At 38.4% G+C, this 14,166-nt stretch overlaps 1 protein-coding gene across 5 annotated transcripts in view; it reads right to left on the bottom strand.

Moving 5' to 3' along the window:
• Tusc3 (tumor suppressor candidate 3) overlaps window positions 1–14,166 on the bottom strand; it is a 143,915-nt gene that overhangs the window by 31,195 nt on the left and 98,554 nt on the right. For 3 of the 5 annotated variants that reach the window (XM_034520888.2, XM_076914038.1, XM_076914041.1), the window contains exon 6: window positions 11,009–11,098. The exons of the other annotated variants lie outside the window; for them this stretch is intronic. In XM_034520888.2, the coding sequence (XP_034376779.1) occupies window positions 11,009–11,098 (90 nt within the window). The remainder of the gene's footprint in view (window positions 1–11,008; window positions 11,099–14,166) is intronic. 5 annotated transcript variants of the gene reach the window in all.

Below are 14,166 nucleotides of genomic sequence, written 5' to 3'. Positions count from 1 at the left end.
CTTTATCTATCCAAGTATCCCCTGCTGTAATACCCTGCTGTTTCCTCTACAACCTGGGGTTCACAGAGTTCAGAAGACACTCCCTGCTCTAAGAGCAAGCCACGTAACTGCATGAAGATACAGCAGTCACTTGGGGGAATCTTCATGCAGGAACTTCAGCAGCTTACCACCATGCTAAGGCTCTGATTAAATAATGGTGACAGGGCCTCAGGGACGTCGGCTTTGAAGAGCTGTCCTCAGTTTCAGGAGTAGTAGAAGTGTTTGTTTCTCCCTGATGGAAAATAATCACCAAAAACCATGGATACCCTTAGCAGAGGTTTCTTAAGCTCCCCATGTATTTGCTGACAGCGAAGTCTAGTTTTGAAGCTGCCTTTTGTTTAAAAAATGATTGGTTTGGGTGATGGCTTCCTGTTCCAGAGTGCAGAGGTTCTGTGTCACTCACACAACATCAATGCACACACTTCCCAAGTCACTTTCACAGTGTGCACATAGGAAGCAACACAAACTGCTCTTCCTGTTGGTCTCTAAATGGGGACAGTGCATTTCTCAGCACACTTTCAACTCCTCTCACTGTAACTCTGTCATTTCAGCTCTCTAGTAATGCTGAAACCAAAGGAGCTTTGAGTTTACAGTCGCCTGCAGCCACTAGAAAACATGGAGACATCAACCTTGGCTCTGTGCAGTTTGGCTTGCTATAATCATGACTCTAGGTAATATGAGTCTGGCTCTCCAGAGTACAGACAGCATTTCTACTCCTTCCTGGTTAGAAGACACCTGTATAACAGTTCTCCACTCAAACTCTGTAAGCACTGACAGTCACATTGACCTACTGAATCACAAACAAAGCAGGCTGGTGAGGCACTGGACAACAAGGGGAACAAGAAGTATACTGCCCAGAAGAGTCCAGGAAAAAAACATTTCACATATTTTCTTAGCTGTTCTGAGGGAAGCTATTCTATGACATTACAGAGAAAAGAAATAAAAGGAAAATCCAAAGTACAATATGGGGTTGTAACAAATAGTTTTTAATTAATATACTACATAAGCAAGTAAGCACACACATAGCCATGTGCCTGTGCACGTGCGCGCGCGCACACACACACACACACACACACACACACACACACACCACTGCCAACACACAAACCTTGCCAACATAGCTCTGATGAGAAAGTAAGTTCTGTACCATCTCAATGTGGGAGGTAGATCACTAACTACTGTTTAATAATAAAAAAAAACACTTACAAAAGCAGTTCTTAAATAAAAGTCTGGTCCTAGTAACATACAGATTCCCTGCCATCTCTAAAATGTATATTTAAAACCAAAGCCTGAAGAATACATCCTAAGCATAGCAGAGTCAGTCCTGTCCGTGGCCATGAGGACCGTCTCTTCTGCACTAACACCTCTGCTCCATAGGGAAGGGCTCTCATATCATCACAGGGCCATGATCCCGAAAGCCACCCAACAACCTGAAATCCACAAACAACCTCTTGAATTATCGCTGAGAACTGAGAACATCTGTGTCAACCTGACTTAGTAAGTTTGCTCAAGAAAGTCTCTCCCTAACAAAGATAAGAATGAAAGCCAAAGAAATAACAATAGTGTTTGCTTTAGGTATTCTGTACAAATCAATTTATCATAGAAAATAGTTTACACACCTGGGTCGACAACTCTCTTTAGGAGTCTGGCCTTACAGTATCCAGGAATCATAAATTGGGTGTCACAATCTTTTTCAAATCCACAGAAGCTGCCTACCTTCTAAAGCCCACCTTATACTATTTAAGCCCAGCTTCAAAGAACTGGGAAGATTCCATTTCTACTTCTTTCTGAAGCCAGACAAAGCCCTTCTTCCACAGGAAGTTCATATACACATTTGTCTGCTGACTGGGTAGGGAGTTGAACACTGATATGTTCCTACATAGTTAACTACATAACAATAAATGTTTCTTACAATATTTTCTATAGAATATACAATTTAATATAAAAGTACTTAAGCAGTAGTCAAGTTTAAAATTTCTCATAAAAACAGCACAATTATATTTTGTATGTAACATAGCTTGTAGCTCAAATTACCTGTTCTTTAAGACTCTTGGATTTATGTCACACAACATAATTCCTTACTAGAAACCATGTGATCCTTCAGTTGAATTACTGGCTAACAGGTTAAAGTCTAAAGTTATTGATCATCTTCTGCATATTTTAAAACATCAAGTTTATTAAAATGCTCCACAACTAAAACATCAACCCCTGGGTTATATTAACTCTTCCATGATTACTTATGGCACTCTTGTTCCTAGAGAGCACTCTTCTAGGATTTTCAGGCCACAGTTTGGTTTCTGGTAATTACTGACCATGTGAAAGGATTATAGAGATTTGAGTGCACAACTAACTAAACTGGAAATGACAGAATGGATCCCAGAGAAAGATCAGGATGCTGTGATACTATCTCACAGAAGGTGAGATGCATTTCGAAAGACTGAAAGTTACATTTTGAAAATATGACCTATTTAGTAGTAAGTATGCACATCTAACATCAGACAAGATATATGTGCATTACATATTTTTAAAAGTTTGCTTTATTGTAAAAATGATTTTTCATTCTCTCAGTAGAAGAGATTATATATAATGTTGCCTAACACTCGGGGCTCCTGATAGAATTTTACAAGATTTGATGTAGGACCCAACCATTTCCTTTATTGAAGAAAGTGTTCTTTTCACAGTAATTGTTCCTTTTGAAGCACACTCAAGTACTCCTTTTGCACATTCACAAAGCAGTTCTGCTGTTTCATTATGAAATATTCCTTACTACAAACACAGCTTACTTTGCATACTGCATACTTCAGTGCTTATTTATAAGTGTACAGCCAGGGACTGAAGTAAAGGAAACTGGTATCTTATAGACATTTAAACATAGTATGTTATATATTAACTATATTTTGACACAAGGATTCTTTTAAGTCTGACCCGAGTATCTTGGCTAAAATGCTAAACTTTCAAAATGAACAAAGTTAGGGATAGGGACACCCATCCTTCTCAAAATTTTAACCCAGAATTGCTCCTGTCTAAAATACAGGGACAAAGAGTGGAGCAGAGACTGAAGGAAAGGCCATTCAGAAACTGCCCCACCTGGGGATCCATCCCATATGCAGACACCAAACGTAGACACTATTGTTGATGGCAAGAAGTGCTTGCTGACAGGAGCCTGATATAGCTGTCTCCTGAGAGACTCTGCCAGAGCCTTACCAATACAGATGAGGATGATTGCAGGCAACCATCTGATGGAGCACAGGGACCCCAATGGAGGAGTTAGGGGAAGAATTGAAGGAGTTTGCAACCTCATAGGAAGAGCAACAATATCAACCAACCTGATCCCCAGAGCTCCCAGGGACTAAACCACCAACCAAAGAATATACATGGAGGGACCCATGGCTCCAGCTGCATATGTAGCACAGAACGGCCTTGTCTGGCATCAGTGGGAGGGGAGGCCCTTGGTCCTGTGGAGACTTGATGCCCCAGCTAGGGTGGTAGGGCTGGAGTGGGTGGGTAGGTGGGGGAGCACCCTCATAGAAGCCGGGGGAAGGGGATAGGATAGGAGATTTCCGGAGGTGAAACCAGGAAGGGTGATAACATTTGAAATGTAAATAAACAAAATAACCAATAAAAATTTTAAAAATAAAATAAAATTTACATACATTTTAAAAATTACATAATTATGAGTATGTAGGCTAAACAATGTTACAAAGCTTGAACACTTTTATAAATAATTATCTTTATATTCTATGTAGTCAATGTTGTACTAGTGAGAAAAAATTTAGCATATGTAATAGCATTATTTTCCCATATTATTCTAAAAAAGTCAAAAAAAAAATCAAACAAACCAAGAAGGCAAAGTTCAGGATAATTTATGAATGCACAGGTAAAAAAAAATACCATACTGTGAACATAAGAAAAAAAATAAGACATAAGAAAAGAAATAAAACAAATCTATCCTACCTAGATATTTCAAATGTACCTTCTTAGCACATTTTGTCATTCAACAAGTCCTAAGTAGAATCACAACTGTGAAGAACATTCTTGCTCTGTTGTCAAGATATTTTCACCCCATTAGTGGACATGTTTATGAAACATGATATAGGATTAAACAAAAAAAATTACAGCAAACAAGAGAAAGTCAATCAAAATAGATTATATTCACTGAAACATACAAATGACTTTCTTTAAAAAGATATATATATATATATATATGACCTATATTAAAAAAGTGGGGCTCTGGGAATGAAGAAAGAATTGCCATTGCAAACCACAGTACATAACAAGAAACTGTTATGTGTTTACTGTGAATGAGAATTAAACTCATACAATGCATCAGACTTGCTGTTCTATCTCTATCACATTCTGTATTACTTAGTAATCTGAACATAAACGACTGATAATGGTTTGATAATATCTGAAGGAAGAGAATGAGAGGTGGAATTACAGCAGCTTAGGGAAATCCATTGATAACATGAATTTGCTCAGTATGATTTATGCAAATGTGAAATTTTCCCAACACTCACTTTTCTCATTCCCATCACAGTGGTAGCTTGAAATTTGAATCCTATAAAAACTAAAGCTTAATCTGGCCTATGGTATAAAGCAAATGACTGTTAACAAAATGTTTATTTTGATAACATATGTCACATGATACAAAGTTAAAATTTACAGAAATCCTTAGTCATATAAAAACACAAACTATTTTAAGGCAAATATATAAAATTTATCACAAATTTTCCTTTTGGTGTATGTAGAAGTAACATAATTAAATACTGAGGAGACGGGCTCTAAAAGCATAGTTCCTTCAGAATTCACTACTATTATGAACTGTCACCATGGTATCATATGTGGTAAGTCTTCACAGAATCCTCTCCATCAGTGACATTTGTAAGAACTTATTTTTACCTTTAGAGATATGCATTAAAATGCATTTCCAGATTTCAATTCCTATACTTATTAGTGACTTATATGTAATGTAATTACTCAGTCTTCTTGGGTGAGAATAATCTAAGTTTTTTAAGGACAATTGGATTCTATTTTGCGCATTAAGTTTTTCAAAGCACGAAATAATTTTACATAATTGGAGAATTTTAAACAGTGTGAAGAAATTAATGAGGAATTCAGCATTTGCTGTGTGAGAAAGTTGTCATTTGACTTTGCCCTTTGTCATTTGACTTTCACACAAAATCAAAATTTATTTTAGTTTGTCAGAGAATGTTTAGTTCTACTAAAGTTTGACCTATTAAAATATATTCTCATTTTGTGGTTCTATAACACGTGTACTTATTTTCAAAGTTTTTCCTTTCATTTAGAGAAAGGGAAGGAAGGGGGAATGTGTGTGTGTGTGTGTGTGTGTGTGTGTGTGTATGTGTGTGTGTGTCTGACTCTGTGAATGTGTGTGTAGGGGTAGGGTAGGCTGTGGTAGGTGTGCTCATAGAGGTTACAGGACAACTTGCAGAGATTGGTTTTTTCCTTCTAGTATATGCACACCCTGTGAACTCTGGTCTGAAGGCCTGATTGTAAGTAGCATCAGCCACTGAGCCAACTCTCCATCCGTCAAGGTTTTAATTAGTAAACTCTTATTTTCATGGTAAGGCACAGGCCCGTAACTACTATGAATGTCTTTCTGCAAAGTTAAAACATGTTTTGTCTATAAGTTATCAAATGTCTGCCATGTAGCGTGCCTTGTTCGGAGGTAAGGGTATTGACTACATGATCCTTTTTAATGACGAAATGCAGTACATAGAAATCCTTGAAAGGAAGCAGCTTACATTGCCCACAATTCTGACACAACACAGCTAGAGTTCAGGCAGAGATGCATATGGTTAAAGGTGACAATGAAAGTAAATAGCAGGTGGATAGACAGAGCAAAGCATGCAAACAGTAACAGAGCCAGGCAAGTCTGCCAAAGCCAGCTGGGCAGGCAATGCTATCAAAAGTAACAGGGAATATAGGGCAATGCATGTAAACGATCAGACAGATACAGTGCCTCTGTAATACCTAACCACACACCCTTCCTTTCTGTCCAGTGGGACTGGGGCAAAACTACAAACTAAAAGTCCCGCTGCGAGAAGCAGGGTTCTAGAGATGAGACGTTCTGCTGACCTGCAGCACACTTCACATTCCTTTCCAGTTTACAAGTCACATGATGTAGCTGCACCAAACACTGCACCTGATATTGAATGCACTCTCAAGAAATGTTCACAGCATGGAAAAATAAAAGACTAATCAAGCAGAGGACAGAAACCCTAGTAAAATTTTCTGTCCATCTTTTCTGTATTATATTTTATATATAATATAGAAAAAAAATATATATATATTTTCACTTTCCAGCTTTGTTAGTTTTTTTAAATGTAAAGATTTAAAGGTAAAGATTTTAAATTTAAATGTTAGTTTTTTAAATGTAAAGATGAACAGCATTGGTAAGCATTTCTAAACAAAAGATCCCAATACGTTAAGTACATACAATTTCCAATTTATAACTGGACATGAGATTACACTCTAAGACCCTCAAGGGTCCACGTGAGTAAAGTCTGAGGAATGAACGGGATGCACATAAAAATGTAAAAGTACAGCGGGTCGCTGATGCTGACTGCAGCCTCCATCAGCAGCAATGGCACTGTACAACCATTGCTTCTCATGTGTAAACATGTGAGCAGCACACGTAGAAGACGTATAACTCATCTGCAAAGCAGGGACAAGCCCCGGATCATGTACAACCAACAACCACCAATCCAAGGCAAGAACTGATGTTTAAATCTGAAACAGAATGGTGTGTTTGTTTTGAGTGGACATTATAACCTAAGTATAACTTTTATTTTATGTTACGTGTTTTTCTTTGAGATGATTATTTCTCAACAGAAAGCATCTTTCCCATGTAACCATGAGTTGTAGAGTTTCTTCTTAGCTACACAGTAATGACTGCTTTTGTGATGACTTTCATGCTGTTAAAAGGTCATTAAACTCTGACTTGCGCGACTCCGTAGCGTCGTAATAGTGAGAGACAAACTCGCAATCAGAGCTCTCCTCCTGCAGTATTGACTCTCCTTCAATCCTGATATCCATTTACAGTGAAATAGAACTTTTAAGTATGTCTTATTTTACAATATATGAAAACGTGAACAAAACACTTTATTAAAGATACCATTTATGCATAAAGCATTGAAAATAAAACACTCAAAACATTATAAGATATTATTTTATTTTTTTAAGTCTGTTTTGTCCAGTCTTTTTAGTCTAGTTAAAAACTTACATGATTAAATGCAGAGTAAGAAGTTCAGAGCTGAAACATCATCTATCAATTACACACATTTTTCTTTACATTATATACTATAATAGTATTGATATATATGTATTCCCAGTGAAAAACCACACATTTAGAGATTTTAAAAGATAAAATCCCTAACAATAGGGCATGACTGCTTCTGGCTAATGACACCAACAGCAGCCTTCCTTTAGCTAAATTCGGCTCAGCACATCTATGCTGGTTTTTAGAAAGTCAACCATCAGACTTTATCAGACCTACAGGAGAGCTTTTTCAGTTTACAATCACCGTGTGAAATGGGTAATTTTCCTACTTGCAGTTACATTTTGTATTATCGGACATTTAGCAGCTGCCTGGCCTTAAGCTACCCGACATGAGAGTTGCTGCTGCAGTTATAACAGCTACAAATATACCTACTCATTCTAAAAACCATGCTAGGCTGCACGGCTTGAGCTCTACAGTTTGGGCATCTTTTCATGAAATGCTGTCTGGCATGACAGAGAGTCTGATGTGGAATAGAATATACAGCCTTCCGCAGGTACCTGCCAAGTGTCACGAATGAAGAAACAGTACATCCAGATTATGTTCACCTAATAGTTCAGGTGCCAAAGTTCATACTTGTGGAAAACCTAACGGTGAACACCCAGTTTGTGGTTGTTAAAGCCCTTACTGGTGCTACAGGCAAACACTGGCTGTTTACGCAGGGGATCAGAAGCCCAGTAGCAGGCCTTAGTGAGCAGAGCGAGCTTGCTGTTCTCACTGACACACCAGCCTCTGAAGGCATGGAGAATATGAGCTATATGATAGCACACAGTGAGCTGTGCCATGTGAAGTCCAAATACTCCAATGGAATGAGACCTAAACTGATGAGAAGTAACAACTGAGCAAAGTACCTATATCCATTCCATTAGAATTTTTAGAAAGTTTTAAATTTAATTTTCATAATATTTCTTAGGATTTACTATAGTAAACTCATTTATAAAGCCTTTAATTTATAAAGCCTTTAATTTAAAGCTTCTATTTTTCCAAAAAAAAAAAAAAAAACATATAGTATGGTATGCAAAGGGAATGTTTTTCTTTCCTTTTCTTATTTCACACACACACACACACACACACAAACACACACACACACACACACACACACACACACATGCACGTGCACGTGCGCACACACAGATGTGTTCTCACCAGTGTAACACTGCATGTGTCATGTAGATTAAAACAGGCAGGCAGAAACCACCTGATGACTTACTGTATGACATCTGCCCTGCATGGGAGCAGCTGCTCTTTTGAGGACTGACATACAGATTAGTTTTGAATATCACTAAATGAAATGTGACAACTGATACACTTACGTGCCTAGCTTCACTTTACATTACAGAGATGTGTCTTTACTGTTGCATGTAAAAGCATCTTTGTTGTACGTGCCTCACTGTCTCATCCTACAATTTCCTCTTGTACTCTGCTGGTGGACAGTTCAGTGGATGTAAGCATAGAGCTGTTATTATACATTCCAGCTGCAAGCGCTATGGCTTAAAAACCCAGGACCATGGAGTATGAGCATGATCCATATTTTTCCTAATCGTAACCTTTAAGGTATATGAAAGAGTTCACATGGCAGCTGGTGAAACTCTCAGTGGTATCAGTATTGCTGATTTGGGTGAATGGATGTTAGTACCTAGTCACAGTGTTAATTGTGACATACGAGGCAGCTCACTAAGACTGAACTCGCCTCATATACGAATGGCCGAGGACCATTGGTTCTTTTAAAAGAACCACAAGGTGCTTCTTAGACTACTGGTCTGTGCAGCACAAGAGTCACTGATCAATGAAACTAGTCCCAGGACTCCTGTCCATGTACTGACCACATGACTCTTAGGCTTCTGGAGCTTACAGTACTCGGGCTTTGGAATGGTTACTTAAAAGATAAGAGAAAAAAAAAACCTGGGATAAAAAATTTGGAGCAAAGAAATGCAAAATACATAGAATTTTATTAGAAATCCATGAATTTAATATTAGAGGCAAAAAAAATCAGAAAAAGCATCTGTAATCTTTAGAGTAACATCAATAAGGAGAAACTGTGCTGTCTGCAATAGGGCAGTAGGAAAAGCACCGTGAGGATAAACTCCAACTCACTGAAAAATGCAGAAAACAAAGCAAAAAAAAACAAAATTCCATTTGAAAGACTTCCCTTCATAAAGAAAAGCCAGCAGGCCTGCCCTTCATTGAGGCCACCCACCCAGTCAAGAATTTTCCAGGTAAGTTTGCACAAGCATAGAAAACATTTAAACCAGAGTTGAAGGAACTCTAGATATTCATCTACATAGAAACTACAGTTGGTGTTGTCTATGTATGTTAGTTTTGCCTGTATGCACAGGAAAAGATTTATAGTCTGGGGGTCTGCATCAAGATTTCTAAGAAAAGCTCATGAGGTCAGGCAAAGAGTAGCAGTATTATATCCCAGGAGTCCTTGGAACCTCAATGTATGACAATGTGAGAGTGGCAGCCTTACTCAAGTTCACATGATGGCATCTAGCACAGACTTAAGGTCGGTCTGCTGGGTTTCCAGTGGTCACAGTCTCCCATTCCTACCTCCAGAATAGGGGTATTTATGCTGAGACACTCCTTTTTTTTAATTTGGCTGGGATACACATCTAAGATTTCCTTTAATGTCTGTTCTTAGGGTGTCTAAATAGTCTAAGATGTTTTATAAGAAGTTTTAAGTCATTAAGGACTCTTGTATTTAGAGACGGTCATAAGGCCTTGAATGTCAGGGGATGAGTATTACGGTTGGATGTCTTCCACAGATTCATGTTTTTGAGCCTTTGTTCCCCACTTAGAGGTATTCTTCTGAGAGGCTATAACATTTTAACATGCAGAGGTCACTAAGAGATTAGGACCTTTGTGATATTTCCCTGTCCTCCTGCTCTGTAGCCCACTTTCTCTGCTTCCCTGTCTGCAACTATGCAAACAGCTTCCACTTCCAAACGTAAACCTTTCTTCTTGGGCTGTTCCTGCCAAGTGTCCTGCTTACAGAAACACAACAGTATCTATTACTGACTACATATTGACGTATTTACATATGAGGAGGAGTGGGAGTGAGCACCATCTAAACTATTCCAACAACTAACCAAAGAAACAGGACAGATACACAGTGATAACTGCGAGAAGTCTACGAACCTGAATGAAAAATAAAGCACACTTTCCAGTATTTTCAATATTCAGAAATGTAATATGAAACTGTCAGCAGAAGTGTCTATGCTAATGTATTAGTCATGAGAATTTGGGACCTATGACTAATGTAAATTCTGCTTCTTATTTAATCATACATACAATCTACAATCTTTCCAAATTCACTCTTTTAGGTTTCTTAATACTCTAATATGATGTTAGAATTCTTAACAATATTGAAATTAATTTCTCAAGGTTAAACTTAGGAACACTAGGTATAGCGTGTTCAATTTTTTTCTCATGGATTATTTCGTATCGCTGTCACAGTAACTTACAAACTTGTACAGATATCTTAAGTGCTTGTGTGCTTTCAGCTGTAGGCATAATTTTAGGAAGTCAATGACAAAAAGTTTCTTACCGTAAAGTACTACATCTGTCTATACCATGTGTGCATATGTGTTTATACATGTGTGCGTATATAAGACAGAAGTAGTAGATGAAAAGATGCTTATAATATCGATGGATAGAAAATAAACTTACCACTTGTCCATTGTGTGGGTTCTTATGAGCATATGGAGGTCCACGAATATGATTCCACATCTGGCCAGACGTCATAGCAAAGACTATACACTGAAAACCAGGGTACAATATTTGAATACATAAGCCACAAAATGCCAGAATAATGCAAATTTTAAAAGTAATGCTCACCATTAACTACCATTTAAAAGTCATGTATCCGCTCCATTGATTAAAAAAAAAAAAAAAAAAATCCAGTTCCTACAGGATCCTGGGCCAACTTACTTGTTCGCTCTGCATCTTTAATCCCATAGCTATGAAACAGACTAATTCTCGCTAAGAGATACAGCGATGCCTCAACAACACAACACTATGTTAAGCACCCAGCAGTGACAATCTGACAGCACTTGCCAACCTGGGCCAGTCCAAAGAACAGCTGAGACGTGCGGTAGAGATAACAAGCGGAATCCTTCTTTCTAAGCTTCATTTGCACACCCGCTAGGACAGCGCAGCAACGCTTATGTTCTTAGGTCACCACATCTGGGTGTCCACGAGTACTGAGCTGCATTCAGCAAAGAGCCTTACTACACATCCAGAACCTCAGTGGAAACAGAGGAAGCTATATACTCAAGAATGACTCCCAGGGATTATTTTTGTGCCTGTGGTCTCAATATGAGAAAAATGTGTTTGCAAAAGAAATCTCAACAATAACAAAGCATAACAAAGGGGGGTGGTAATGAACAGAAAGTTATAGATCAGTCACAAAACATTACTTTAAAATCCATAAACCTGGAGACACCTATAGAATAAAATGTATGCCTTGGCCCTGTGCTCTTACGTTTAGGGCCTGGAATTTGTCCAGTTACTCTTCATTTCAGCTCCCTGGCTCTGGTAATTGTCTCCACGAGAGTTAAAAATACCAATAAACAACCTCCTAAACGTGTGTGGATTTGCTTCTCTTTTGTTTGTTTTGATCTTTAAAAAGAAGAATAGAATACTGTACACCTTTGGACAATATAAAAACCTCAGAGGACTAAGTTATATTATGGTTTTCTGATTTTGTTTATTTTAATTCAATTTAGTTATTTATTAATGTTACAGCCCAATACCAGCCCTTCCAATCCTCCTAGTACCCCTTCATGTAAGTACTTTCCCCATACCCAAGAAAGGGAAGCCTCCCTCTGGGTGTCAACCCCTCAACCCCCATCCCTCCACATCAAGTATGCAGCACTAGGCACATCCTCTCCCACTGAGACCAGTCAAGGCTGTCCATTCAGCTGTGCTTCCAGAATCCAGAGTCAATTAGGCAACAGGCTCATGGACAGCCCCTGCTGCAGTTGATTGAGAGAACTGCATGAAGACCAAGCTGCTCATCTGCTACATATGTGCAGAAGGCCTAGGTCCAGCCCCTGCTGGCTCTTTGGTTGATGAGTCAGTCTCTAGGAGCCCCCCAGCGGTCCAGGATAGTTAACTCTGTTGGTCTTCCTGTGGAGTCCCTGTCCTCTTCGGGTCCCTCAGTCTTTCTCCAAACCCTTCCAACACCCTGCGCTCCATCTACTATTTGGGTGTGAGTATCTGCATCTCTTTCCATTGGCTGCTGGGTGGAGCCTCTCAGAGGACAGTTGTGTGAGTTAGGCTCCTGTCTGCAAGCACAATGAAGTCTCATTAACAGTGCTGGGGATTGGTTCTTGTCTATGAGATGGGTCCAAATTTGGGGCAGTCATTGGTTGCCCATTGCCTCAGATGATGCTCTATCTTAAGTCCCTGTACATCTTGTAGGCAGGACACATTTTGAGTAGAAGGCTGTGGGTGGGTTGCTGTCCTTATCCTTCCACTGGGAGTCTTGCCTGTACTGGAAGCGGACAGCCACTTCAGGATCCACATTCCCCACTGCTAGAAATCTAAGCTAGAGTCACATGCTTAAGCCCTCTGAGGCCTCTCCTCATCCCAGGTCTCTGGCACATCCTAGAGACTTGGGATATCTGCATCACCTTCTCCAAGGCTCACAGAACATCAGAGTAGAGGGGTGAGAAAGAATACAAGCGCTAAAGAACAGTAAGGAGTCCTGTGCAAAGCTGTCTTTCAGACATGATATGGTGTTGTAGCAATGGACTCAGCAGCACAGCTACATGCACAAGACCTATATACATTGAAAAAACAGAGAACAGATGACGTGTCCTTATTGCAGAAGCATAAAGGGAAATGATCTAGCACATAAGTGAGAGGTGTTAGCCTCAGATAGGTGTAGAAACTGCTCAGTGACTACAGGAGCCCCCAAACAACGTTTACCTATCAAACATCTATATCCAACAGAAACAAATCTTCATTTGCAATTTTAACAAAAATAAATAATCATTCTTGTGACGTGTGATTTTTCTCTCAATGATACAAATACAGAAATTTTCCTAAGATTTCCACATTATAGAAGTTTGTCAATATTAGAATGTTTATATTCAAAATTTTATGACATATTAATATAATAATACATACAAATGAAAACATGTTTTGCTAATACTCAAGAGCAAATGCCCAAATTATCTTAAACAGAGATATATAAAAATCAAGCAACAACATCATCTATTGTAGGTTTTGTCAATTTTGCAAATTTCCTTTAGATAATTGTTTATTCAAGAGTCCAAAAGCTGGAGTAACATACATAAAAGAACCTTAAGGAAAAGATTCTCTGCTGAGTCATTGAGGTATAGTTACAGAAATCCAGGACTCACAAAGTTATGGCAATTTTTACAAGATACAAGAAAATTCTGAAAATTCTAAAAGACCAGAGATGCCAAATTTATTCCAGCCATCTTTAAGCATATGTTTCTGTCTTTCATCATACGTGCTAAATATGTGTCAATATTTCAGCATACTCCTTAATTTTGAAAACTCAATTTTCTGCCATTAATGTAACTGGAACTTTTATTAAATAATATATTCAGAAAATGCAGAATTCATGAGGAGACATCTATGAACCATCATAAAGTGAGTAAATGTCCTCTTGTAAATAAGAAAAATATAGAACAGTACTATTTTAAGACAGGAGCCTTCCATGTTACTCCCCGATAGTTCTGAGACAGGACTAAGAGAGGACATTTGCTTAAAACTGCTGCAGTAAATATTAGTGTACATCCTCCTTCACAGATGCAATGATACTGTTCTGAAGAGCAAGAAGTAAATGCAGA

The sequence above is a fragment of the Arvicanthis niloticus genome, chromosome 16 (assembly GCF_011762505.2).
Source record: "Arvicanthis niloticus isolate mArvNil1 chromosome 16, mArvNil1.pat.X, whole genome shotgun sequence".
Lineage (NCBI taxonomy): Eukaryota > Metazoa > Chordata > Mammalia > Rodentia > Muridae > Arvicanthis > Arvicanthis niloticus.
This window is presented reverse-complemented; position numbering and strand designations above follow the sequence as displayed.